Raw genomic sequence first — 27,694 nt, 5'->3', positions numbered from 1 at the left:
TAATGTGTGCAATATTAAAATAAACTTCAAGAACTACATGAATCCTGAAGGGAAAAGTGGGCAGTCAAGAGAAGAGGCTACATCTAGTGAGCAGAAACCATGAGAGAGACACTGGGGCAATGCTGGCTTAAAAATACAATAAAATAATTTATCTAACCTTTCAAGATTTTTGAGAAAACAGCTGGACTGGTATGACTGAAGATACTCTACTCATGCCCTAGCAGTAGAGAAAGCCTTGACAGTCTGTTATGCAAGGATCTAATTGCAATAGTAAACACTTCTGTGAAAAGAAGAGTTGAAGTTTACACACAGTTAAGAAAATGAATATATTTGGGCTCACGGAAGGAATTACTGAACTACCTAGGAAATACGAGGTACTTGGAGCTGGAGCGTTCACAGAGTTTCACTGTTGAGATATTAAGTGCTATAAAACACATCAGCATGTTAGTTTCCCACTCATGATCTTAACCTTTTACCAAAGCTACTCAAAACTTTTAACTTTGCGACGGTAATACTGTATTTAATCCCCAGTGAGGTGAAATTAGTGATAGTCTCCATCAGATGTACCTGGTATGTTGTAAATCAGCATTATTTGAACTGCAGTGTGTCAATATGCACTCCATTCTTTGAACAGGGCTGTGTTGTGGGGCTGCTGCTTCCTCTAGGATTCCTGTCGTGTACTGTAGATTAGTACTTAATTACAGAAAGGACTTGTTAGAGGAAATAAATACGAAGAGAGCTTCCTTACTGGAACAGGCATACAGAGGTAGAAAGGTTAAGACAGAAATGCTGGGACATAGGCAGGCACATGATCTATAAAAACACAAGACCAAAGTCATACATCTCAATCTCTTCATCTTTAATTAAGTGTTTCACATATTGCTAATAAAAGGATTCCCAAGCAGTCTTTGATGAGGTGAGCGTGTGTGTGCAAGGGTGCAGGGCCCATCAAGCACTTCCTTCAACCCTGATCTACAGATCCTGTCGTACAGACATGTGCAGGACACTCACTGGCAAAAGGAATAGAGCCCCCTGTCCCATTTAGGTTTAGGAAGGACAAAATACAAGTGGCAGATGTTGAAACCATTGTTTTGTCAATGGTGTTTTCCCTTCTGTTCTTCCATTACAGTTCTGCAAATAGAATAATAAGCCATTACTCTTCAGATATACTGTACTGAGCTCCAGTCTGGACCCTCCCCCCGAACCACACAAGGTGGGGGTGGTTTACATAAAAGGAGTTTCAAACAGGCCATTGCAGTCTTTACAATCTTTTAATTCTTTGGTTTTAGGTGCACAGTGCGTGCTGGAAAATCCCTTTCTCAAATGGAATCACCCACCAAACTGATTACAAAGCAACACTTCACAACAACTTTTTTAAAACGGCTTCTTCATTCTATAAAGAATCCAGTACATCCAAACCCAAACCTTTACACAAGAGTAAGCCAAACTGAGTAACATGAAATGGTGGAAAGTGTAGTGCACTGCAGATAAATATGAATTATTCCCACTCTTCCATTATCCAGTGAGTCTGAATGGTCCAACTACTCCAGAGATTTGCTGTAACACCCACCAGTTTGTTCTGATGGGTTCTGGAAGTCTCTTAAGTTGTTCACCTCTGTATAAAAATGTCAGGCAATAAGTGATTCTCTTTTTTGAATAGTCATTTTGAGAGTTAGCAGAAGACTTCTAAAATAGGTAAATATGTAGAACAGAATCATAGAATCATTTAGGTTGGAAAAGACCCTTAAAGATCAAGTCCAACCACAAACCTAGCACTGCCAAGTTCACCCCTATGCACCACATCTACACGTCTTTTTGAGTATCTGCAGGGATGGTGACTTAACCGTTTCCCTGGGCAGCCTGTTCCAATGCTCAATGATCCTTTCAGTGAAGAAATACTTTCTAATATCCAGTCTTCCCCTGGTGCAACTTGGGGCCATTTACTCTTGTCCTGTCACTTGTTACTTGGGAGAAGAGAGTAATCCCCACCTGTCTACAACCTCCTTTCAGGTGGTCACAGAGAGTGATATGGTCTCCCCTGAGCTTTGTTTTCTCCAGGCTAAACAACCCCAGTTCCCTCAGCTGCTCCTCATAAGACTGTTCTCTAGACTCTTCACCAGCTTTGTTGCTCTTCTTTGGATGCATGATGTAGCAGCACTGAAGGCTCTCTTTTCTGTCTGCAGTACAGATCCTCACTAACTACAGTTCATTTTGGATTCAAAACACAAGATCTAAAACACCATCAGTTTATTCTGGTCTCTAACAAAGTATGTTGTGGTGATTCTACATTCGGATACCAATCTGGCTTACTCTGGTATAAAACCAGAAAAGTTCATAGCCAGAGGCAATGCTGCGTCCTGTGTTTAACCACTGATGCACCTCTCAGGTGCTGCCTTTCCCAGCCTGAGATGCTCCTCCCTGCCCCAAGCCAAACGGGAAGTACAAACAAACTGCTGGTGATGTTAATAACATACCCTTTAATCATCATCATCGTCATCCTCTGGGACAAAGATATCATGTTCTTCAAGTAGGGCCGCAAAGTTCTTGCTGATCTGAGTCCCCACGTACAGGAAAGGGATCACAACGCTGAACACTCTGAGGAGACCGAAGGGCGTCTGCAAGGAGTCGATCGGGAAAGACGGAGCTTTACCAGCACGTCGCACTGGGGCTGGAGCCGGGTGTTCCGGCTCCGCAGCCGCGGCCGGTCCGGTGCCCCGGTGCCGGCCCTGCCGCCAGACCCCGGCCACGGCACCGCGCTCAGGAAGCCTCCGGCGCCGGGAGGGCAGCAACCAGCGGGGAGCTCGGGGCGGGGAACACCAGCGCCTTAGGCGGGGAGAGCGGCTGCCGGTACAAAACAGCTGTGTGCAGGCGGCGGTCACCTCGTCCCCACGGCGCGGCGGCCGCCGCCGGGGCATCACCGCCCCGCCCGGGGGGCCGCTCGCCTCACCCTCCCGCGGGCGGGCGCTCCCGCAGCCCCGCCCCGCCCCGCCCATTAGCCCAGGCTCTGTCACTCACTCCCAGCGCCCCACCCGCAGCAGATGCACCCGCCCTGATTGGACACCGCTCCCATCTGTTACGCCGCCATTGGCCGCCCCCGCCCGCTCGCCCCTCACTCACCTTAACCGGCTTGGGCAAAATGGCGCCACTGCGGGTGACGGTGGCGCTCCGGGAGGGCACAAGCGGCGCGGTCGGGTTGCGGCGCGACCCGCCCCAGCCCGCCAGCCTCGAGTAAGCGGCGGCCGCCGCCAGGAGCCGCCCGCCTGCCGCTGCCATCCTCCTTCCTCCTCGCCGGCCTCCTGTAACGGCCGAGACGACGCGTCACCCGCGGCGGCGGGGCCTGCGGCTCTCGCGAGGCTTGCGGGGGGGCGAGGCCGCCACTGCGCACGCGGGGGGGGCGGGGGCCGGTCCCGGCTGCCTGTCCCTGCCGCGGGGCGCGCCGCAGCGGCGGGGTGGCGGGCAGCCCCTTACGCCTCCCGCCGAAGGGCACACCGGGCCGGGTGACCCCGACCGGGAATCGCCGAGTTCCAGCGGGGCTCCCCAGCGCCACTGGCAGCACGGGCTACAAATCAAAACGGTTTATTTGGCTTCACGGCGTAAAATACAAATGGTAACAGTATCTTGAAATGCGTAATACAAGTTCCATATATAAAACGAAGGTGCATGCAAAACCGCCTCTTCAAAAAAGAACGCGTCATCTACCTAACGGGTACCCACTGCAAGGGCGGGCGCGTTCCCGCGGGTGGCTGCCAGGTCCCTGTGCAAGTTACCGAGCACGTGGTGCTGGTGACATGAGCACGAGGTGCTGGTGACATGCCCCCAGCCGGCGAGGGCCACGTGTTCCCCTGTGCCCTTCGGCAAAACAAAGTTTCTCTGCAAAGGCAGTTGAGAAGGGTAAGACGGGGGGGTGGGGGGGTGGGGGGTGTCACCCACCCCCAAACTATTAATGCTGTAGTGATTGTAATGGAAAACGTCCACTCTTGCTTGCCAGTGTCCACCAAATGGCTAGCAGTGGCCACAGGTAGGATCTTTAGGTTACTCTTACCACTAGGACCTGGATTCAGTGGGAAACGTCACCGCAGTTGTTTTATAAAAGATAAATGTGCAGAAATAAAACAATACATTATGGGCCTGAATCTGAAATGCCAGCCCCAGAAAAACAGGATTTCATCAACCATTTTAGCAGGATTGGGAGCCCTTCTTGGCAGTGCTTACAAAGGCCATGTCAGAACTGCCCTCCTTCAGTCTTCAATTTCTTTTAAATCCAAGCATTCAGATTCAAGCATTTTTCTCTCATCACTTGCATTATTACACTAAAGAAAGTTCTTAGAAAAAGATTCTATTTCAGTACTTTTAAGAAAAGCAGCCATTCAGCTTTCACGTTCAGGTCCCCCTTTCCTAGGGAACTTGTTTTGTGCTGCCCAGACATTTTCTATTTTTAAAAAATAATAAGAGAAAGGAAAGGCAGGAGGTGAAACAGTCCAAACCTGAATGACTGGAAGAAAACTGTGTAGCAATTAATCAGTATTACTTTGCTGTCTGAGACAACGGGCAGTGAAAACCCTTGGCTCTTCCTTGCCTGGAGACAGAGAGGATGCTCCATTAGCCAGCTGCACGTGCAACTTCAGGAAGCTGAAATCCTGACCTGCTGCCTGAGGTCTGCTTCAAATGCTCTGCCAGCACAACCAATTCTCAGCTGAGCTGGTTTGATAGCCTCCATCTCAAGAGGAGGTGGCGAAGCACCCAGGTGCTTCCTGCTTAATGGAGCAAGCAGTGGTGGTCATTAAAAAAACCTGTATTCCCATACAAATTTGGACATGGCTCCAGTTATGGCTCTTTCTACTCACAAAACGGCCATCCCTGCTAGGTGAGCAGGGTGGTGGGAAGCCCTGACCATACACATCCTGACCAGTGCTTCGGAGACCTAGCAAAGGCCCAGGCACAGACAGACGGGCTGAGCACAAATACTGTTCAGGATTCTGCCGTTTTCTTCTTGGCACTGCGGAATAAAACACAAAATTACTCCGAATGCGATCGGACAGAAAGCAAAGCGCAGCACCTCATTTGCAGGATTTAGGATTTAGTTGGGCTCTGTGCTAATGCAAAGGCAGGTAGCACGGAAATTGTGCCATTTGAATGGGACAGATTAAAGCATTAAATATAAGCTCTTTAGTAGTGTTACTAGCACAATCCGGGCTTAATAAAACAAACTAAGCTTCTTAAAAGTGAAACTGCCCTTAAATGAATAATACTGTTTCAGTTCCACTTCTGACAGAACTGGCTTTGTTAATTTTTTTTTTTCCCCTTTCAAGTCACTCCTGATACTTGCGTCTCATGTGGGAACTTCCATTACATTTTGATTAATTTTGGAAGTTAAATCTTTATCATCGAACTGTCTCATGTAAGTCTGAGACATCAGGAATATTTTTCTTTCTGCATTACACTAAAAACAAACAAACAAACAAAACAACCAACCAACAACCAAACAAAAAATACCACAGAAAAATGCTTGCCAAATCTGACTGGCCCCAGAATACCCATGCTCAGAGCAAGGAGGCACCAGGTCATCCTCTGATGCTGCTCTCCCGGCATGGGGAAGGGGCCAGGTTCCCAGCCAGGGATGCTGCAGCACAGAACTCTTCAAGCAGCAGGCAGGGAGGCAGAGATGGCTTGTAAGTCCAGCCAGCTGGGCTGCTGACACAGCCTGGGCACTGGCCCACGGCTACCTGCTCCTGGTTTTCACTTAAAAAGCAGAACAAAGGTAATCCTCCCAAACTCAGAGGTTCTTACTGTGAAGAAATACAGGCATGAACTGGAGAGGACTGGATTGCGCCACCACATTGTGAAGGTTACACTCCCACTGCCCAAAGTCATAGTTGTAAGATCTGATTTTAGATCTGATTTCCTCTAATATAGCATTGAGCCATAATTAGGCAGAAGGCTGGAAGCTCATCATCCAAAACAGGGATATATTTTCAAAGGCACCAAGAGTTAATGGAAGTCATTTGATTTCTGTATTGGCAATCTCTACTGGCTACTGCTAAGTATTAAGCTGAATGTGTTTAACTCCAGAAAGGCAAATAGGTTCCTACCAGTCACAACCTAGAATGGCCTCTTGCTTTCCTAGCAAGGCTCGTTAATAAAACAGGGCAATAAAAACAGGTTTAACACTGTTAGACAGGAAGCACAAGACTGCTTCACCTATTTTTTTGTGCTCAGAAAAATAGCCCTTGTCAAGAAGATAAGGGAGAAGATTTATAAACCCTCTATCCAGGGTGTTCTAGCCCCTGGACTCAGCACCCACCTACTTGTACTGTACGCCTTCTGGCCAAGGTTTTTGACCTACTGAAGGGCAAGTCCAATTCTGTAATGAGGCGACAGATGTGCCTCTCCACAGCCCTCCTCACCCGCTGGGGGGATGGGACATGCTACAGAGATCAGCCAAGTGACACTGACATGAAACTGGAGGGAAGCATCAGCAGGTCAGGTGCTGGCTTTGGTAGAAGGCAGTGGCATGGCTTTGACACTAGAGAGGCGAGTCCAGACACTGCTGACACGTAGTTAGTACCACCTGTAGCTCACTCCCACACCTTCACTGCTCCACCTGGGACCAGCCCACTTCCCACTCCTCCACAGCCTCTCCTCCAACTGCACAGCTCTGCCAAGAGCCGCAACAGCAAGAGAGGCCCTGCAAGAGTGCAGCTCTGGCCACCGTCTCGGGCAAGCTGCCCAACAAGCTGGCTGGGCACTCCCTATATGGCACTTTGCAGGAGCTACGATCTGCACAGAGGCTGAGAAATTCACCCCTGGCCAGGCAAAGAGGCTTTAGTGTCCTTGTTCTGGAGCAAGAAAGGCTTGAGCTGGATATATTAACAGGCTTGGCTACTGCTTGATAGAGCTCAGATCAGCCCTGGGGAGCTCCTGGTCCTCACTATTGCTTCAGACCAGGCTCAATGTCTCCGTTTCAGCCTTGCTGCTGAGCTTGGGCACCCAAAGAGATGGATGCAAGCCCACGAAATCAACATCCTGAAGGATCTAGCAGGGAGGAGGGGTAGTGCAGATGAAAGTAAAAAATCCCAACGATGCAAAATCCTGACCCTCATTGCCCTGGCTGCTGGGCCAGCCACAGCCACAGTGGCTTACACATGTTCTGTGGTGACAGAAGCATAAGGTTGGAGGCACCCGCCAGGGCCAGTGGCCCATTGCAGGCGTTTCATAAAAGCCCAGCCTTATCTGCAGCAAAAGAGCAAAGGCAGAAGGACTTTGGCGCAAGACCACAGACAATAATAACTGCTGACCTGTACAAACTTCCACGCTGAGAAACAAAACAAAAAAAAAAGTGGTGAAGGAGAAACAGGCAATGAAGCACCTAGAGCATCCACCATGCCAGGATGGCAAGGGGCCAAGCCCATCAGGTAAGGTTCGCTGCATACATGCTGATTTGTGCCCCCTCCACACCTTGTATCACCAGCAGAGGAGAGTTCAAAGGCAGCTCCCACTAGTATTATACATTCTCCAGCTGTATAAAGCGTCATGGAAATGAAATGCAAGGTTTGGGGGAGACCTGGATCCCTCCCACACACCCAGTGAAGCACACACGCACCGCACACTCGGCCACCAACCAGGGCAGGGGGCAAGCAGCATCCCTTGCTTTGCTCTTCCTATGTGGGAGACAGGCTGCTGGACACTGGATGGCCAGTGGCTCATGCCCCGCGCCCCCAGTCATGGGTGTCCCCCCTTCTGCCTCTCCTGCCACTCCCGTCTCAGCGCCGCAATCTCCTGCCCATACCAGCTGTGCAGCTTGGAGAAACAGGCCGTCTCTGGTGACACTGGACTCTCCGGCATGGCTGGCGAGAGGCTGGGTGCTGGGGACCCTGTGGCGCTGCCGGCAGCCGAGCGCCGGCGTGGGGGTAGGGGCGGGGGCTTTGGGTGCCCCCCGTCATGGTCGGGGCAGGCAGCCCCCCCTGGGATGCCGCCACCACTACCCCATGTGGAGTAACCATTCTCCAGGACAGCAGGCTTCTCCTGAAGAGGCAGCAAAGCAGGGTTGGAGAGGTGCCTCTTCCTGCCGGAGGAGGAGGACCTCCGTGGAGACTTGCGGCAAGCGGCCAAGCTCTTGCAAGCCTCTTCCAGCTGCTTCTCCAGCTCCCTCACCACCAGCCGCATGTAGTCGAAGCTGGCCCGCGACAGCGCCTTCACCCAGGCCTCCATGGCAGCCTGCCCATCGGCCACCAGCACGTAAGCCCTGGCGCCAGCGTCGTCAAAGCGGATGGCGAAAGCAAACTCCTCAGCAGCCTCACACAGCTCCACAGTGCAGCCCTCCAGCACCACCAGCCCCATGGGCTCCCGGCTCTCCCGCTCCTCGAAGTAGAAGAGGAGGTTGCCCTTGAGGACAAACCAGCGGCGCTGGTAGGAGGTGGAGTGGTGGTGGTGGGCATGGTGGTGGTACCGCTCCACCCGCTTGCGGAGGAAGCCAGCATGGTCAGCAGGTGAGTCACAGGTGGCATAGTGGGCCACGCTCCGCTCATTCAGCTTCATCACCCCACCTAGGTGCAGAAGAAGAAAGAGGGCAAGAAGTCAGCTCAGGGCGAGGAACATCTCACCCACCCCACCAGGAGAGGCTGGGTCCTACCCCAAGCCCACCATGGGGAAAAGCAGCCCCAACACTGCAGGACAGCATCTAACCCAGCAAGCACCCCTGCAAATGGCAGGCTGGTTCCTTGCTGCTGCAGAGGGGAGGTCCTCACCAGAGCCTCGCACCTGCCTTCTCCAGGAACACCACCACTGCTGCTTCGTTTCTTATTCCACGAGTGACCTACTTTGCTGGTTTTTTTATGGGGTGCATCAAAGAAATTTGCCTCTGTGCCTGCAAGGCATTCATTTCTCTATTATAGGGCAGGATAAAGAGGGTGTTTTCAGACCCAGGGGCTCTGGGACCTCTGTGTTTGAGGCCCCTCTCCCCGCTCCCCGTCCCCCTGCAGGACCACTCATCCCCACCAGCAGCACCCCCAGCCCAGGCAGGCTCACCAGCTGTGGGGCACAAGGTGCTGTACCAGCTGTGTGGGTCAGACCACAACTCCTTGCTGCCTTCCTTGAGCGGGCTGCTCCCTTGCCAAGGGCCTCCAAAGCTTCACCGTGTTGAGCCCCATCCCTGCTTGGAGGAAGGGTGGCAGAGTCACAAACCAGAACAGCTTGGGACTGAAAGAGCAAAGATCTGCATCGCTTCCACCCCAGAAAGCCGAAGCCTCTGGTGCCTCTGGTGCACGGGAGCAGCCAGGACCAGGCACCACAGGTGGGCGGCTCTGGAAACTGGGGGCACTTGCATGGGCTTCGAAGCCTCAGCCCCACCCCAGTGCAGGCTGTGGGTTTGTTTTTTTGGCTCCTGTGGGTTTGGTTTGGTTTTAGTGAGAAAAAAGAAGAAAAAAGCGCTTTTGTAGAAGCCCGTTGCTGCACCATCTGCAGAGGCCCCGTGGCAGGCGACTCGGCAAGCTGGCTGGTCCCGCAGCAGGACACAGCGCGCAGCCTTTGCGGTTCTACAGCTGCCAATGGATCTCAGGCCGCTGATGCTCCGCAGAGCAACGCGCAGCAAACCAACCCCAGCTGCCGCTGCCCGGGCAGCCGTGGCGGGGTGGGGTGGGGGCTCCCCGCTGCTGAGCGACCCCCAGAATCCCTCCCGGAGCCCTCCTGCCCCTCCAGGGCTCGCGGGGCTGGGCTGAGGACGAGGGGCCACGGACTCCAGTTGGAAAATAGACAAAAATCCCATCGGACGTAAGGAAACGTTGTTCTTTGGGGGTGCTCTGCTCTCACGCGGCTCCCTGAGGAATACTCGGGCCCAGGACAGCCGTGGAGGCCCTGGACAGCCCTGACGCGAGAGGGCTGTGGGGTCCCACCGCCGGGGCGGGGGGTGCGCGGTGCCGCGCTCGGTGCCTTTGTGTGTGTCTCCGTGTTCGCCGTGTGCCTGCCACGCCGCCCCCGCCCCGCCGCCCCCCAGCCCTCGCCCAGGTCTCGCCCCGGCGGCGGCACCGCGAGCCCCGGCCCGGCCCGACTCACCTCGGGCCGCTCCTGCTCGGCGGCGCTCCCGGCGCGGCGGGCGGCGCGGGGCCGCGGCCTGGGGGGCGGCGGGAGCCGGGCGGGGAGGCTCTTGCGGCTGCCGGGGCCGTCCCGCCGCTCCGGCAACAACGCCCCGCCGCCGGCGGCGGCAGCGTGGGGCGGGAGGCGGCCCGGCGGCACCGCAGGCCGCCCGGAGCCGCCTTCTTCCGCGCCTCTGCCCCCCGCCCGGCGCCCCTTCGGGGACCCCGGGGTTCCCACCCCGGGAGGGACCTACAGCCCCCCCAGTGTAACTGTTGAGGGGCAGCAGCGGAGGGGTGCAGTGCCAATGGGGTGCAACAGCCGTGGGGTGCAGTACCGACGGGTTACCGGTTACGGGGCGCAGCAGCGGTGGGGTGCAATGCCAGTGGGGTGCAGCAGCTCCGGCAAGGTGCAGTACTCATAGGGTGCAACAGCGGCGGGGTGCAATGCCGGTGGGGTGGGGTGCAATGCTGACAGGGTGCAACAGGGTAGGGGGGCGATACCAATGGGGTGCCACGGCCGTGGGGCGCAGCAGCAAGGGGGGCGATACCGGCGGGGTGCGGTGGCTGTAGGGCGCAGCGGGCCGGGCTGGGCCGGGCCGGGCCGGGCCGGGCGGGAGGGAGGTGGCGGGGGCGGGCGGTCAGGTGATGCGGGCGCCATCATGTGACGGGGCCGGGCCGGGGGGAGGTGCGCTGTGCTCTGTGTCCCGGCGGCGGCCATGGGGGTGCCGGTGCTGAGCGGGCTGGCCCTGGCCCTGGCCCTGCCGCTGGCCTCCGTGGCCCTGGAGAACGGGCTGGCGCTGACGCCCCCCATGGGCTGGCTGGCCTGGGAGAGGTTCCGCTGCAACGTGGACTGCCGGACAGACCCGCGCCACTGCATCAGGTCAGCGGGGAGGGGGGGACAGTCTCCCGGGCTCCCTGTGGCGTGTCCCCTCGCAGCGACGAGGGCTCGTCCCGTGTGTCCCCTGCCCGAGAGAACCTGCTGGGAAACGGCGGGCTGCTGCCCGGGACTGCCCCGGGGGGTGGGCAGGGCGGTGGGTCGGACGTGGGCCCGGGGCGGCGCTGGCCCGTCGGCGCCCCTGGGCGGGCCCTGCCGCGGCACGGTGGCGGGGGCGAGGGGGGTGGGAAGGGGGGGGTCGGGGCCGGGGCTGCAGAGCCCCCGGGGCCGAGGGATGCGCCTGGGCTCTGTGGGGTGTCGGGGAGGTGCTTCCCCTCGGTGAGGCAAATGGAACGCGGATGGGGGTTATGCGGGAGCTCTGGGGACCTTCCTGTGGTGACCGACCCCTCCAGAGCCCCCGGTTGGCCCCAGAGTCCCAGCGGCTCCCTCAGCTGGTGGGGCGCGGAGGTCTCGGGGTCGCAGCCTGCCACATGCCCGTCCCCCCTCCCCCGACCTGCAGTGAGATGCTCTTCTTCGAGATGGCAGACCGCCTGGCGGAGGACGGCTGGAGGGAGCTGGGCTACAAGTACATCAACATTGACGACTGCTGGTCCGCCAAGCAGCGCGACGCGGCGGGACGGCTGGTTGCAGACCCTGAGAGGTTCCCCAGGGGGATTAAGGCTCTGGCTGACTATGTGAGTGCCTGCTGGGGATGGTGGGGATCTCTGTGTCCCCACACCATCGTGTGTTTATGGATGGAGACACCTAGGATCCACCTCGTCCCCTCTTCGCAGCTCTCCTCTCCTCTCCTCACAGGTCCATGCCCGGGGGCTGAAGCTGGGCATTTACGGTGACCTGGGCACCCTCACCTGCGGGGGCTACCCAGGCACCACACTGGACCGTGTGGAGCAGGATGCCCAGACCTTTGCGGAGTGGGGTGTGGACATGCTGAAGCTGGATGGGTGCTACTCGTCAGGAGAGGAGCAGGCAGAGGGTAAGGGCTCCCTGGCTGGCTGGCATTTCTCCCCTCTCTGCTTTGGTCAGGGCAGCTGGCTGTCCGCAGAAGCACTTGGCTAGCCAGTTCTTCCCTCGTATCTCCTGTTGCAGCTCTTGAGCAAAGAGGGTGGAGTTTGGATGCCCTAGGGCTGGTGTAAGGCAGGAGGCCATGCTGGCCGGGGGTTCCCCTGGCTGGGCGGGATGGGATGCAGGCTGCTCCCTTCACCAGCTGTTATCTTCTCTCCCTAAGGCTACCCAGAAATGGCAAGGGCCTTGAACGCCACAGGCCGTCCCATCGTCTACTCCTGCAGCTGGCCAGCATATCAGGGGGGGCTCCCCCCCAAGGTGAGGGTTGTCCCATCCAGCAGCTGTTTCCCTTGTCTCCTGTGCCCTTGGGGGCTTTGGTTGAAGCTGCAGGATCCAGGTGCTACACCCTGCTTATTGCTCTGCCCCTGGTAGGATTGGGCTGCAGGTCCCCAGAGGGCATGTGGTCTTCCTGCCAGGCATCTGGGGACACTTGGGGTTCCCCACATGGCTAGGTGACGGGAGTTTGGGGGGAAGAGGCCCTGGGGCATGCCCGCTCCACACCACTCAGCTGGTGTGGGGTTGATCCTGACGTTCTGTTCTTCTCAGATGGATCCTTCTAGTAATGTCTCTTGAGAATTGATTGCATTTATTTCTCTTCCACATTTTGTCAGTCCTGAGCTGCCCTCATTCTTGCAGCTGATAATCTCCCCATGGCCTCTGTGGTTGTTTTGTTAGACATCCTATCATACTAGGATATGACTGTCCTCCTTCATTATATGACATTGCCCTTCTCCTAATCCCTCTGCCTTGTGCACACTTTCTGGATGCTTCAGCTCTCAGCAAGTCTGGATGCCTCTTCTCCCCTACCTTGCAGACCCACTCCTTTCTCCTTCCTGCCTGACCCTGTGCTCCTCTCCAGGTGAACTACACCATCCTAGCAGAGGTCTGCAACCTGTGGCGTAACTATGATGACATCCAGGACTCCTGGGACAGTGTACTTTCCATCTTGGACTGGTTCTCTGCAAACCAGGATGTGCTGCAGCCAGCAGCTGGCCCTGGTCACTGGAATGACCCAGACATGGTGAGGCTCGGTGGTGGGTGCACTGACCCTGGATGGGAATGGAGGATCTCCAGGGATCCCCTTCTAGGGGCAGGGCAAAGGAAGGGCACCAGGAGCAGGAGGCCTGTTGCTGCAAAGAGGCGAAGCTTGTGCTGCCCTTGCCTAAGCTGTGGGAAAAGCCTGTAGCTGAAATGAACCCTTCACCACTCGTACTGTGTACCCTGTTGTCCTGGTGTCCTCGTCCTCCCTGCACAGGCTGAGGGGGGATAGTGGTTATTATAAGGATGTTAGTGAACGCATTTGAACGTGTGCTGATGGCTCAGCACTTAGCAGGGGTGGGATCTCCTGACGGTGGTAGGCTGCTCCAGGGGAAGCAAAAGTGCCTGTGAGGTTTCCCATGGGTGCTCCCTCCCAGCAGGCTGCAGCATCACCAGGGGTGACAAGCAGACAAGTTTTAAATCTTTTCTGCCTCTCCTGTCTTCTCACCCTCTCTCCTCCAGCTCATCATTGGAAACTTTGGCCTTAGCTATGAGCAGTCACGCTCCCAAATGGCATTGTGGACAGTGATGGCAGCTCCGCTCCTCATGTCCACAGATCTCCGCACCATCTCCCTGAGCGCCAAGGAGATCCTGCAGAACCGCCTCATGATCCAGATCAACCAAGACCCCCTGGGAATCCAGGGGCGCAGGATTGTCAAGGTTAGGGGGAAGGTGGACACATTTGGGAGAGCAGACAGGAGCAGCATGGGGTGTCACAATAGGGAGGGAGAGGGAGGTGAAGCAGAGGAACATGAGCAGGAGAGCTGTGGGAGCTGTGGACCTGCTGGCACAGCAGCCCCGCAGGGCAAGATCAGAAGGTATGGACCAGTGCTGGTCCCAGCAGCTTTGTCTCACACTCCCACCCCCACCCCTAGGAGAAATCCCACATTGAGGTGTTCCTGCGCCCGCTGTCCAAGGGTGCCAGTGCCCTCGTCTTCTTCAGCCGGAGGACAGATATGCCCTTCCCCTACACCACCAGCCTGGCCAAGCTCCACTTCCCTGAAGATGCTGTGTATGAGGTGAGCCCCACTGGTGTGCTACATAGCAGGGCAGCCCCATGGCACTTGGATCCTCCTTTTTCCAGCTCCCTCCTTTGATCCCTGTGCATTTTGGGGGGGGGGAAGGACTCCTCCTCCCTGCCTCCAGGATGAAGGGGCAGTCCATCCATTGGGTCACGCTCCTGTTGCCTGCTGCTGTGCCCTGTCCTGCCATGCCATGGCAGTGACCACAGCTGGACCTCAGAATGAAAGGTCTGTAGAAATCCTGGTAGCCACCATCTCTCTCTTTCAGGTACAAGATGTGTTCAGCGGGAAAATCATCAGTGGCTTAAAGACGGGAGACAACTTCTCGGTCATTATTGACCCCTCAGGGGTAGTGATGTGGTATCTCTATCCCACGGCACTCCCGGGACAGCCCTGGCATGTTGTCAGACAGCAAGCCCCCGGCGAGGGCTTCCCCCCGGTCCTCCTGTGACGAGGCTCAGTGGATGGGGGGGTGCAGGTCAGTGCCAGGGTGAACTGCGAGACCCTGGGGCACATGGCTCTTTGCTGCACAAGTGCCTTTCGCTGACATGCCCAGCAGTGCTGCAGGAGGGACCATGTCCCTGGTAACCAGCCTGATCATGTCTGCTCCGTCTCTGTAAAGCAGGAATTCTTGTTACCCACCTCCTAAGAGTGTGTAGAGCATAATTCCTCTGTGATTTCCTGTGGAAGACACCATACAAGCAGAGTCCAGCATGGAGCCTGTCAGCTCTGACACCCGAGAACTTCACTGCTTTGAGCTGGGTACCACTGACTGCTGCAGGGGCTCTTTAAGCTATACCTGTAGAAAGGCTCTGCGTGCTTTAATATCTTCCAGGGTAGTAACACCCCCCACCCCACCCCGCAATGTGTGATGGCGTTGGCTGCAAGCATCAGACCTGGTCATCTTCTTTCCTTCACTACAATTAGCTTGGCTTAGCATAAGGGGCTGTCAATAGGGCTGCACCCTCCCCCTGTACCCTCCCTGGGACCAAAAGCTCTTGGAGGCATGATGGTCCTGCGCAGAGGCTTTGCTTGCAGGCCTGATCCTGCTGCCAGCATCCTGGAGGCCAGCACTACAGCAGCCTAGCATCCACACTAGCATTGTGTTAAAGCCACTCTGGTATCAGTTTACAAGAGCAAAAACCTCCACTGGTCATGCTCAACCCCAGCAGTCTTGCTGTGGCAGAGCATCAAAACCTGCAGAACCATAGCACATTGTGCACGAATGGTGTTGGGAAGATGCAGATACTCAGGTGAGGTAATTTTCTGAGTTGGGAGCTGGTCACATGTACCTCTGAGCTGCAAGTTGGATCCTGGTCTTACTCTAGCAGGGAATTCCAGCTAAAAGGGGGCTCGGGCCCTCCTCCAGCAGGCTGAGCACTCAGGGTTTCTCAGGGAAAGGCTCCTCCTTCTCCCAAGGGCAGCTACACACACAGGTCCACCCTGAGGAGGAGCCTGCACTACTAAACTGGAAGTGAGTGGTGGGACAGACTCTAAAGCCCTCAACCGCTTCACCTTTGTACAGCGCACACCCTATGGAGGAGTTTCAGGTGAGGTATGGCCTACCCCAGCTATCCTGGAAAGGGGTGCAGCACGCATCAAGACTGCCTCTTAAGACTGCCCAGGGAGAGAGCTGGACACAACATTATGTCCCAGACTGGAGAAACAAATTTTAGATTAGACAAGAAAGTTTCCCCTTTCTATTCAGATGCTGGAGGGTTCCTGACCATCCGTTCACTCTAGTTCCTGCATGACCAAATGGCTGATTCTGGCCACTTCCAGAAACATTCTCAAATTGCAGCAGCAAGATACTGAATATGATGCTTGCAGTGCTAACGAAGGATGAGTGCACTTCATGTCTGTATACAGGAGCTGGCTTTGTTCCTGGGAAATGACTGAGACAAACTAATTGAAATAAAGGGGAAGCAGTCACAGTCTCTCTGTTTCATGTTTATTATATGTCGCTAGCTATAGCTGCTTGGTTAATGTATGACTACAAGGTCACTACCTCAAAACAGGAACAACTGTGCTAAGAAACAGAACTGGTTTCCTGTCAGACTGGACTGATGAGTAGGACACTGCTTTCCAGCAGTTACATCATGTTCAGCAGGGCAACAGCTTTTCCTTGGCACAAGGGGAAAGAGATTTTGGAGTCCACAGTTAAGTGCCATTTTCCTTTACCATGTATGTATTTTTCCCTCACTGGAAAAAAGGGGCTAGTGAGGAGCTCCTCTTGAAAACAGGCCTTCCCCCTGGCAGTGAATGTACGCAGGAGGTGCTACAAATACAGCCCCTGCTAAATGCAGTGTTGTGCATGCCCTGAGGACATGAATGTGTGCCAGTTCTGGGTATCTGGGTGAGAGCAGAGGCAAGGGGATGAGTCTCACCTCTTCCCCCCAGTTACTTGATTCCAAATCCAGATTAGTCATGTACCAGGAAGAGAGGACTGGTCCACAGCCAACCCAAGAGAACACCAGCAGTGGCAAGAATGAAGGTCAACACAACAGACACACAACAGTGAACAGGCAGCTAAAGGTATCAACACTCCTGTATTAAAGTGCAATTCAAAAAGTTACAAACATTCATGGTTGATTTTCTCTTTAAATACAGAGTTACTAGAGTATCTCTAACTCAGACTTAAAAGGTGTTTCTAGATAAGGAAATTTACTACCCCCCCATGCAGGGCTGCTTTAGGAATTCACACCTGCAGCTTGTGCAAGCCTGACTTACAAAGCAATCCTGGCACAAAGGGAAGTAAAAAGGAAGACAGTCCTTCCCCTTCACTGTGAAGGTAGAAAGGCTGTAGGAAGAAGTACGATCACCCCATAAGTAAAGGATCACAAACATCTCCACCAGACTGGAGAGCCTCTCTCAGAGCAGGCTTAATGATACTTTGTCCTAAGGAAGAAGGAAAGGCTGTGACTGAGCAGCCAGAGTCTGCAAGAGAGCAGAGCATTAATAACATCCGCATCAGACAGTGGTTCCCAGCTGAGAGAGGACACTGCACCCCTGAGCAACCCAGCGCTGGTATTACAGCACAGACCTGCACACACTGCTCAGATGTGGACACATGCGCCCCGGCTGCACCAGCTGAAGGAAGAGACAAAGGCCAGTTTTGCCCTGTGGAGCTAGCACACAGCGCATGCTTGCTCAGCACAGCCAGCCAGGGCTGCAGGACCTGTCTCCTGACAAAGCTAGTGCCAGGTCATCTTCGTAACGTAACATATTTTGCTCCAAGGCAAGCAGCTGCAGCACTTGACTCCATTATGCCTGAACAGCTGCCTGACGCTGGATCATTGCACAGAAATAGGACCTGCTTCTAGGAAAGGAAGACTGATTCGCACACCACACCAGCTCACTGTCCTGCAGCACACCTTTGTTTGCTTTTCTATTCATTGCCTACAAAGGCAGGCTGATTTGGGCCCATTCCCTTCCCTCTTGCATAGCCAAACTCTTCAGTGTTTCTGAAGATATATTTCATCACCCCATGACTGTTAGTCCAGGACATGAAACACACACTTCCAACACGATACAGGATTTCCAGAATCCCATCTCACACTGAACTGTGCCAGAATTTCAGGAAATATCACACCTTTCTGGGGCACCCAAGGGTCCTCATGGCTCTCTGTACCTTTCCTCTTGGATGGCAATTTAGAAGTCAAAAGTTTGGTATTCCAAGTAGTTTTGCTCGAAGATCCCAGAGCCTTCGTATTTTAGTCCTAGATTAGTCATGTGGTATACTGATGGCTTAATAAGAAGTCTATCTCTCCTCAAGCCAATGGCAGAGCAAAAGGTTAGTGCTTTGTCCCCATGAGATAAAGCAAGTAAGCAGGAAAGTGCTGTTGTTCTGCCTTGTATTGCCACTGACTTAATGTTCAGGGAGGGCAGGTGCTCAGCTGCCCACCACTACATATACTGTATATATACAAAAAGACCTAGAGATATGCTAACCCAAGGGGTAGTAACAGCCAAATTGTCTTCAGGGAGAGAGAGTGTGGGAGGCTGGTTGCAATTTCTTTCTGTTAGTTGTTCTTCTTATCCTCAGGAGGTGTATAAGGAGGTGGCTGATCCTGGAAGGAGATATGGTAGAATCAACAACCCAGCTTGTTTTGACAAGCTCTTCCCAGGCGTTCCCAGGCTTGGCTTACAAGAACTGACTGCTCTTTAGTGAGCTACAGACAGAGCCAGGTGCTGTGTTTTAAGCTGTTATTTCATCACACCATTCCTCTCTAGTATTAGTTATACTCCAGGATATATATGCTGCCTCCTATAACTCTTCTAGTGAAGGTCCTTTCAAAACCAGGTAGCAAACAGTCTACTACAACCAGACCATTTAATCTATTTTAATCATCGTTTTCCCTTCACTTCCAGGACTTTGTCTCTGTTGATGTTCATAGCTCTGACCCAGCAGACAGCAAGCCTCTGGCTTGAGGGCCAGCTTTGCTGCTCCATCGGTCTCCATGTCCCACCACAAAACCATGAGGCTGTCATGTACCAGATGTGGGCTACAGCCTACCTACCAGCTACCACTGACTAAACAGCAAGAGACATCCCCATCTCCACGCAGCTCAGAAAAAAAAAAATGAAAGAAACCCACACGCTCTCATCCTTAAGCAACCTGCTGTTCTTTACCTCTCACCACTTTCAGGCCCAACAGAAACAGAGCACTCTGCATGTTCTCAGTGCCCACGCAAAATTGTCATGCCTTTAAGAGTAAAGACAAGTACCAAATGGCTGTTACTGGATGAATCTTAAGGCTCTCCTTTCCTGATGGAAGATTTAACAAGCCTTCTTCATGGAACCAACATCCATGCCATTCCCAGGAAAATGCATACTTTGTCTGCATGTTCAATATGAAGGCATGCTGGACTTGGCTAGGAAAGTAAACCAGTCTCTGCTAGTGGCAGAAGAGGGAGCAGGCACACACAAACCACAAGCGCAGTACTCACCATGGGCATGTACACATTGTGTGGGTTGGCAGGGTTGTAATATGCACTGGAAGCCGCTTCCATGGCCTTACTGTCCCCTAAAAAGGAAAGAAAAGAAGCCATCTTACATGCCTTAGGCAGTGGCCCAAGCCCCAGAGCCTTCTCCCCAGCCACAGCTCTTTCGAGGAGGCAACAAAGGTCCAAAGAGTCAACAGCAACTGTAGCAAGCTGGGTTAGAATTCAGAGTTCAGGAAGGCTGCAAGCTGGCTAGAGCTGACCACAAGCTGTACAGTGCAGAGCTGAGCAGTTTCCCCCATGCTCTGTTATCTCAAGACAACTTTGAGCTCCTGCAGCAACAGGTTCCCCAACCCACGCTGTGCCCACAGCACCACCCACAGCCCAAGTCCACAAGCCCTCTTTTGCACCCAGACCCTGGCAGCCCCCCCAGTCCCATTTACCTGGCACCCCTGGGCCCATCCAGGCTGGGGGAGCTGAGGGGGCCAAGGGCCCTGTAGGAGATGGCCCAGAGTAGGGGGGAGGAGGTGGAACATACACAGGGTTCAAGTTCGGAAGTGGTGGGTAAATACCTGAAAAAGATGACACTGGATCAATGCTTTGGACTGTGGCAAAGGGGTGAAGAGAGCTCACAGGGCCAGCAGCACATTAGCTCTGGACAAGAGGAGCGGTGAGGGAAGCTCTACAGGCTTGGCAGGGATGCAGGCAGTAGGGATTTGACATTTTGGTAATGCCTGTCATGCCAACAAGCAACAATTGTCTCCCAAACAGCAGCACAACCACATTTCCACCTCCCATCCAGCTGCAACTACAGAGATACATGGGTGAGATGAAAAGTACACAAGAGGTTTTTGCAAGGACAAGGGTCCTTGATGGAGACAAAACCACAGTAACCCTTGCCATACCACTGTGGTTTCTTTACAACTAACACTTAACACACCCTGCCAGTCATCATTACACAATTTCCAGACCTGGAGTCTGGGCATATGGGTATCCCATGGGCTGTGGAGCAGGTCCGTAGGCATTCATCATAGGTGGTGTATAAGGATATGGTCCATTTGGTGGTGGAGGAGCAGCATATCCCCCTGGCGCAGGTGAATAACCCCCAGGAGCAGGCGGGGTGGGTGCATACCCTCCGGGAACAGGTGTATAGCCATAGCCAGGGTTCTGGAGAGGAACGCCACTGGAAGCTAAGGAGCACATGTTTAGTAAGCCAGACATCCTTTTGTAACAACCAAATACATAGAATAAAAGAAAAATAGTCCTGTTCATGCAGCACCATTTCCCTTCATCTAAATCCACTATACAGTCCAGGCATAGTACTGCACTTGAAAAGCAGTAGTCTCCTTGCTGCAAGTTCACAGGGTGTTGAAGGAAACCAGCTGCAAAAATACTAGATACTAGGTACCGTTCCCATCACAGAGCTCCTGCTGCTGGAAAAAAAGACCATTCTAAAGCAAGTATCAGTAGGATGGTTTTTCCTTCTTTTTAAACCTCCTTATGAGAAAAAAGTGTGTATTTTGAAATCCGTGTTTCTTTAAAAAGAAAACTTTCTTATCAGAAAAAAAAAATCCCCCATTTATAAGTTTTAAACAGATGTTATTTTTTAAAATTTATTTTTTCCCCCTCTGCAAATGTGCACATTAACTTCCCCAATCTTACTTCACTATTACAGAACTGAGCTGAGGATATGTAAGTGAATCAGTTTTTCACCGTCACATATTTCAACTTAAATCCAGGAGGAATAAGGTTCTGTAGAAAAAGGTGGTCCACCTCAGAAACACAAACCCCAGAATACTCTAGCTGCACAAATCACCAAGATGAAATAAAGAAAAGGGACTGGAAGGGAAAACAAAAGTTCCGCTGGAAAGGGAAAAAAATACATTACTGTGGAAGAGTGCATAGAGTACCCTTCTTCCCACCAAGTTCAAGAATACTATTCTCTAACTAGCTCAGCCAACCACAGGGGAACTGCAGGCTCTGAGGATCCCTTACCATTAGAGGCAGCTTTGAACATCAGCTGTCCAAACTCTATGGCTCCTCCACTGTTGAAAGTCAGTTTAAATGTCCCCTGCCCTTCCCAGCCACCTAGGAAAGAGAAAATTAGAATTGAAACAGACTAACCTCCTCAGTAGCTGTCAAGATAGCAAAACAGTTAATATTCCTATTAATTTTCTTCTTCTTTATTTCCTAACTATTTTGCATCCTACTACCAGTGGCAAGACTGATAGTGTTGCTATCAGATGTCCTCCAAAATAATACCTCAAGAAGATCAGGAATTAATTTCTTTACCCTTTAAAAGACGATCCCCACTACAGTCATGCAGAAGCAGCCTAGTCTAGATACTAGGTTGTTTTGTTCTTTCCTGAAAGGTTTACTAGAACCTAACAATGAACACAGCGTAAAGAAAGAACACTTAATTCACTGAGGATTTTAACTGAAAGCCCTCAGATGAAGTTTTATTGCTGAACTCCATGGACTGCAGATCAGGATCTGCAACTCAAGCTAGGATTTAAATCAAATGCAACATTTTTAATCTCTTTGACACAGAGAAGTTCAAACAGATTATAAATGCTTACATATAATAGCAATTTTTCAGAAAATAATCAAGTAGGAGATGATAGTGCAAGCTAAGTAAGAATGCTTTGTTTTGTAGGGGCTTTTTTGGTGTGGGGTTTTTTTTTTTTTTGCAGGGTGTGTCTTGGTTTTTCTGGTGGCTTTAGAAAAAAGATGCAATTTAAAGAAAAGATTTCATAAAACAAGATTTGTCTTCCTTGTCTAACAATGAAGTTATTAAAAGTAGAGATAGTCTCTCGGGGACTAAGTAGAAATAAAGTATAGAACTATAACTGACCAATCCACTATGGATAAAGTCATCCTCTTGGAGATTCACCTCTTTAAAACCACTGTCTTAGTATGATTTCAGCCTGAGAAAGTGGGCTGATCCATAATCCCCAGATGACTGAGTCACTTTAAAACATTGTTACAAACAAAAAACAAAAGCCTCAATTCTCCAGATGCCATCAAAATACACATAAACTAATTTCAGGGCTGAAGAGGGAAGAAATTTGAATCAGAAGCTTTGTTTTTAATCCCCATTTATCTTTTGCAGTTCCCTATGTTTGATCATGACCTGTGACTGCAAGTCATACACAGTTTCACCATCAAATTGGGAACAAAGCTAAATTAACAATATAGAGCAGCATCCTACATGTATACAAACATATCCAAGCTGGTAAGTGGCTACTGATCTCCAGAAAACAAAAGTGATTGCTAATTCTATCAATATCCATGACTGGTGGCTTGGTTGCTTACCCACCCTTTCAGGTCAAAGACAGGAGAAAACAAGCCCACGTGGAAACCAAGTAAACATGACACACAGCAAGACAGAAGTTAAGGGATGAAAACAAGTCATCCTATGAAAGTCCATTACTAGCTCTGGGGGCAGAAAGTAACACAGAAGCAGTGCCTTAAAGTTCAGAAGACACAAATTATCTTAGTGTGGACATGCTAGCTATACTGCCACAGCTATTCTGTCCATCTTTCCTGGGCACACAAGCCATCTATCTAATATTCAGTAGAAAAGGACCTGTGACACTTCAGAAGAGTTCCAACTACAAAGCACGGGCACATACCTCCTGCCTCAGCCTGAATCTGTCCTTTGATGTAATTGGCAGAGAAAACCGGCTGCTCAATTGAGCATCCTTTCACCAAATAAAATGGCATCATGAAAGACAGCATAGGATCCTTGCCCTTCGACACAAATATCATCTGCAAGACAGGAGGGAATGCCTCTGAATTACTTGAATTAGATATAAAGGGTGGTTATGGTGTTCTAGTTGCAGCAGAATCCAAAAAGAGGGTAACTCATCTCCTACTATCAGTATGCATTGTGTTATTTCACAGCTTTACTACTGTGGGACCCTGTACAGATTTGATGGCACATGGCTCATTCGCTTAAAGCACGTATGTTGCAAAATAATATACAGCATAAACCACACATGTACATTTACAGAGTTTTATTGTTCTGCTTTTTAAGGATGACCTATGACAGTTTTCAAAGAAAGTAATATTGCCTGACACATTATATGAAATATACTCTGTAGACAGTGATTTCCAGGACTGCATGTGCCTTTGAAGGGATTTGGGATTGTGACACAGGCACAAACTATCCTATTTCCACCTTCCTTTCTCCTACCTAGTACTCTCAGTGGTTCCTTCCATAACAGAAATCTCTTCTATCACCAGTTAGATTTCTGGTCTAAAGCCTACATCCCTTGAGAAAGAAGCAGCCCTGCTGGCATCAGACTTACCCGGTAAGGGGTGAGATAGAGCATCCCTTTCTTGGTGCCTTTGAAGGCTTCAGGCTTGCCCGTCACATCACTGAAGGAGAGCTCCACATCTTTACACTGTTTGAGAACACTACAGGAGGAAATCAAACGAATTGGAGAGACACTCAACAACAGCTGTGACACACACTTCCATCAGACGGGGAGGGGGATACCACACCAGAAACCCTGAATATTATCCCAAAAGACTCAGATCTGTTGTGGGCCCTGCCATTTTTCCTTTGAACAGAAAGAGAGGATTTATGCAGAGTGGAAGAACTCACCCTCCCACCTGTGACAACCCCTGCTCCTCCTCCACAAAGGGAAGCTTTAAATGACAGTTCCTCTTTCTGTTTCCAAAACCATCAGGCTGAGGAATTCCTCTCTCCACATGAGAAGAGCCTCAGCCCAAAGCACAGAAAGGCTTGAAGTGTCTGAAAACACTGCCTTGAAGCCAAGGTATCACGTCAGAGCAAGCCTCCCTCCCCAAGTCCATGCTCAAATCCAGGACCGGCCACCACACCCACTGTGCAAACTGGGGAAGCTGCTTCATTAATAGCCTCACTGTTGAACCTGCTTCACATGATTTAAGTAAATATTTGTACTAAAGAGAACCACTCTAAGGAACAAAATGAGGAGCTGGTAATGTCAGCAGTAAGGTTATTATTACTGGATATTTATGGGAACATTAGCAAAGTCTGCTAATTACACAAAGTCAGATGTGAACTGTGAACACTGCAGGGTCAGAGGTATGGAGGTGCCTGAAAAATTAAATATATTTTCAGGAAAAATGAGTCAACTTAGGAATGCATGTCACTGAACCTACAGGGCAGACCCTAAACATACCACCTAGTAAGAAAATTTGTAGAATAAACAGAAGAGCCTTGGGGATGACAAGACTGCAGCACATTACAGTGGCAAAAGAATCTGAAGTGCTTCATGGTTCAAGAGCATGAAAAAAGAAAACGTAAAACCCTAACCCAACATAAGCCTGAACAGGCCGGATTCTAAAGTAATCCTTATGTATTCTGATCACCATACTGCAGAAGTCAGAACGAGTCAGGAAATTGCAAAATTATCAGGGGAAGGGAGGAATCAACAGGGCCACCATATGGGAAAACAACCAAAAGCCCTGTAGTTTCAGGCTGTGTGCTCTTTACGGAAGTGAAAAACATAACAGTATAGATGTGTCTGAAAAATACAGCTATCCAAGGAGGAACACATTAAAAATTCTAGCTTTGATGAGGAAAAAACCATCCTGACCAAGAAATTTTACTGGGACATTACTTCATAGCTGAGCTAGATGCAGACTCTCACACTGGCTGGGAAGGACACATTGACAAGGCAGCAGAGCTCTTCCCATTTCTGAGATGGAAAGGGGAAACATTTCTTTTAAGCTAAATAAAACCAGCTCCTTGACAGCTTGGATCTTACCAAACACTTCTTCACCATGTCCTGTAGCATCATTTCACATCAGTTTGCTTCATTGGGAAGAATGTCTATGTAATTACTGTCATGTTTACGCCTTTGCAACTACCCACATAAGCAAATGACATGCAGCCACCACCACTGGGTGTAATTAGGCTGCTGAACTGGTTTGCACCTGCATGCCCATCGAGTGCTGTCACGGGAGGGCTGTGTACCCCATGGAGCTGTGCTGCACCCACCTGTGACTAAGCAGCACCTCGAAGAATGGCTTGAGGTCAAGGATAAAGAGATCTCCTTTCAACCAGCAAAAGCTTTACGTGTCAAAAGACTTCCCTGACTGATGTATTAGCAGTCAGTAACAAATTCAACATTTTTTTGAGTGGATTCTTCCTACTGTTTACCAGCCTCAAATCAACTCGATGATCTGGTTTCTAGGATTCTCTAGCCAAGGCCAGGGTGTCAGAAGCACCTGAACACAATCAATCCGAAGCCCAAGCCCGTCAAGCTGGTCTGTCAGTCCCCACTCAGGGTGAGGGCAGGCGTCAGGCCGCGGGCTGGGCCTCAAGGAGAAAGACGCTCTGCTCCAGCCTCACCTCTGACAGGTTCTCCTTACTTTGAATTCAAGCGATTAACACTCCTACCTGCAGTGGTCTCTGCATCTCTGACATCGCTAACAAACTGCATGACGTAAAAAAAAAAAGCCAATTCCTTGTCTTCTACAGGCAACGGCAGTTCCTGCTTCACCCAAGCCCGCCCGCTGGGGCAGCGCTATGGGCCGCCGAGCTTCAACGGCGAAGACGGGGCAGCTCCGCCGACTCTAGGCAGGCCTGGCCCCGTCGCCCGCCCGCCCGCCCCCCCCCGCCGCCTGCCCCAGCCCGCTCCCCCACTGCCAGGGAGGACTTTAATCCCTCAGCCCCCAGGCCAGGCCAGGCCGGGCCGGGCCAGGCCGGGCCGGGCTGCCTCCGTCTGCCTCCCAACGCGGGGCCCCATCGTCCCCCGGCCCAGCTACAGGGGCCGGGGCTGAGGAAGAGAGCGGCAGCCCGCCTGCTGCCCCGTGACCGTCCCCCAGTACCTCTCGGCGTTGGGGATGACGACACCACCCTCCTGCGAGTGGTTCCTGTTCAGCGCCATCTTGTCCCCGCTGGCCCCGCCCCTGACCCTGTGACGTCGCTTTCCCCGCGCCCCGGTGGCCCCGCCCCCGGTGACTCCCGCTTCCGGCGATGCCCCGCCCCCCGCGATGCCTCCCGGCGGGCGCGAAGCGGAAATGACGTGGCAGTGGTTGGCAGGTGACGCTGGCTTTAATGGCCGCTGCCGCGGGGGACGCTACAGCTGGTGGCACCGCCCGGCCCGCACCGCCCCCGGGCGCCGCGTGTTCCCTGTGACGGGCCGTGGGGCAGCCCCGGCGTCCGGTCAGGCTAAGGCCCGCCAGCGGCTGCTGCGGAGGGCCGCGGCCCGGCCCCTCTTTCCCGGCCTGGCGGGGGCACCGGTGGCCTGCGGCCGGCTCCCCGTGAGTCCGGGGCGGTTGGGGAAGGCGCTTTGGCCGAAGTTCTACGGTCCGGTGTCTGGATAAAGCGCTATTTTTGCCGTCCTCTTGTTTGTGTGATCCCCGCAGCACTGCTTCCCGAGACCTCTGCGGGAGCGCAAAAGGTGCTGGCACTGCACTGGGGACAGCCTTTCCCCCGAGACCTGCTTATAGACCGAAGTGAACCACAATTAACTTGTCTGTACAACTAACCACAAATAGTAGTGCCTACATAGAGCGCTGCTTGCTCTTCTTGCTCTCTGCTCACAGCATAACCACACCTGCCATGATGTTCATTACAGTCTTAGCTTAAATGGAATTTGTCCAGCATAAAAAAAAAAAAAATAAATTACCTTCGGGATTTACCATGCCTTGCAAAATCTTTCTGGTGAATGGCTTATGTGGCAAAAAGTTTGTGAGTCTCTGAATGTACTGAGTGGGTATGTCAGGTGTAAAACTTAGATTCTCTCTCTTCATTATGTAATTCAAGTGATACCAGAGGGGAACATCTGACTTGCTGTGGTCATCTTGGGACTCAGCTGGTGGCACGTGAGAGCTAGGATCCATTCAGGCTTTTTCCAAGCTTATCCATTGGTAGGCTTTCCCAACAGTATCTTCCCACTGTCATGCAACATGGGAAATTTTTAATATTTGCCATTTGTAGACTTCATGGTAGATACGCAGATACTGATGGGATATTTGCATGAGCAGATGGTGGTGAGGAATACCTGTGCTTGCTTCTCTCAGCAAATTTTTATGGATCCTTTAGAAGTAGTTCATGATCTGACAGGAAATTACAGAGCAGAGCTTAAAAACCACCTTATTACAAGCAAACAAACTTTCCTAAACCTATAGGGCAAAACACACACCCTTCTTGCAATCCACGTTACAGGCAAAGGAAAACCTCTCCTGCTGCATGTGATCTGCTTTGCTTTCATTAAGCAGGGCAGTGTTGGCTGTCTGCCATAACTCTTGTTTGGGCCCACAAATTGTAGAAGTGACCATACCACAGTGCAGGGTAATGCAGCCCAGTGGCAAGAGAGTTCCTCTAAAGCAGTTGCATGGCCAGCAAGAGCTGTGTGAGAAAGCAAGTGCAGGGAACACCTCTGCACACCCTCACTAAAGACGATGGTGCATGACTTCAAGCTTCAGTGCAGTGAAGAAGAGGAGCCCTGTGGGAGTCTTTCCTATTGCACTGAGTTTAAAACATTGTGTAGAGGCTAGGCAGGAACAGCAACAGCAGAGTAGGCTGAGAAGATGCTTCTGGAAGCTGGTGATGCTGCAGACAGGTCTGCCTGGCTGGCTGGTGGAGACGAGCTGGGGGGAGGCTTTGACCCCACGTTGGGCTGTGTGGATGGCCAGTGTGGGTGGCAGGATGGGTAGCAGCGT

The 27,694-nt window shown here is 52.1% G+C and overlaps 4 protein-coding genes across 6 annotated transcripts; 1 reads left to right on the top strand and 3 right to left on the bottom strand.

The window, feature by feature from the left end:
• Positions 1 to 838: 838 nt before the first annotated feature.
• SMDT1 (single-pass membrane protein with aspartate rich tail 1) lies at positions 839 to 3,343 on the bottom strand. Its single transcript, XM_055712954.1, has 3 exons — positions 3,118 to 3,343; positions 2,475 to 2,615; positions 839 to 1,131 (listed from the first exon to the last, which is right to left on the bottom strand). Exons 1-2 carry the CDS (start codon positions 3,271 to 3,273, stop codon positions 2,478 to 2,480), a joined length of 294 nt encoding a protein of 97 aa, XP_055568929.1. The 5' UTR covers positions 3,274 to 3,343; the 3' UTR covers positions 839 to 1,131; positions 2,475 to 2,477.
• A 217-nt stretch (positions 3,344 to 3,560) lies between these two features.
• On the bottom strand, positions 3,561 to 10,672 carry PHETA2 (PH domain containing endocytic trafficking adaptor 2). Of its 3 annotated transcripts, none has more exons than XM_055712952.1 (3): positions 10,048 to 10,672; positions 9,025 to 9,151; positions 3,561 to 8,543 (listed from the first exon to the last, which is right to left on the bottom strand). In XM_055712952.1, the coding sequence occupies exon 3, from the start codon at positions 8,533 to 8,535 to the stop codon at positions 7,720 to 7,722; it is 816 nt and encodes a 271-aa protein (XP_055568927.1). In that variant the 5' UTR covers positions 8,536 to 8,543; positions 9,025 to 9,151; positions 10,048 to 10,672; the 3' UTR covers positions 3,561 to 7,719. The 3 variants fall into 3 exon arrangements, with proteins under 3 accessions (XP_055568927.1, XP_055568926.1, XP_014137126.2); XM_055712951.1 differs by having other exon boundaries at positions 9,025 to 9,148; XM_014281651.3 differs by having other exon boundaries at positions 9,025 to 9,148; positions 10,414 to 10,672.
• Positions 10,673 to 10,727: 55 nt separating this feature from the next.
• Positions 10,728 to 16,021, top strand: NAGA (alpha-N-acetylgalactosaminidase). The gene is made up of 8 exons (XM_055712949.1): positions 10,728 to 10,947; positions 11,462 to 11,636; positions 11,758 to 11,935; positions 12,188 to 12,282; positions 12,884 to 13,045; positions 13,525 to 13,722; positions 13,938 to 14,081; positions 14,353 to 16,021. Exons 1-8 carry the CDS (start codon positions 10,784 to 10,786, stop codon positions 14,533 to 14,535), a joined length of 1,299 nt encoding a protein of 432 aa, XP_055568924.1. The 5' UTR covers positions 10,728 to 10,783; the 3' UTR covers positions 14,536 to 16,021.
• A 593-nt stretch (positions 16,022 to 16,614) lies between these two features.
• Positions 16,615 to 25,969, bottom strand: WBP2NL (WBP2 N-terminal like). Its single transcript, XM_014281650.3, has 8 exons — positions 25,856 to 25,969; positions 23,341 to 23,449; positions 22,663 to 22,798; positions 21,023 to 21,115; positions 19,999 to 20,217; positions 19,471 to 19,599; positions 19,034 to 19,110; positions 16,615 to 18,154 (listed from the first exon to the last, which is right to left on the bottom strand). Exons 1-8 carry the CDS (start codon positions 25,912 to 25,914, stop codon positions 18,107 to 18,109), a joined length of 870 nt encoding a protein of 289 aa, XP_014137125.1. The 5' UTR covers positions 25,915 to 25,969; the 3' UTR covers positions 16,615 to 18,106.
• Between the last annotated feature and the right edge of the window lie 1,725 nt (positions 25,970 to 27,694).

The sequence above is a fragment of the Falco cherrug genome, chromosome 5 (assembly GCF_023634085.1).
Source record: "Falco cherrug isolate bFalChe1 chromosome 5, bFalChe1.pri, whole genome shotgun sequence".
Classification (NCBI taxonomy): domain Eukaryota; kingdom Metazoa; phylum Chordata; class Aves; order Falconiformes; family Falconidae; genus Falco; species Falco cherrug.
The sequence above is the reverse complement of the archived record's forward strand: the minus strand, read 5'-3'. Positions and strand labels throughout refer to the sequence as shown.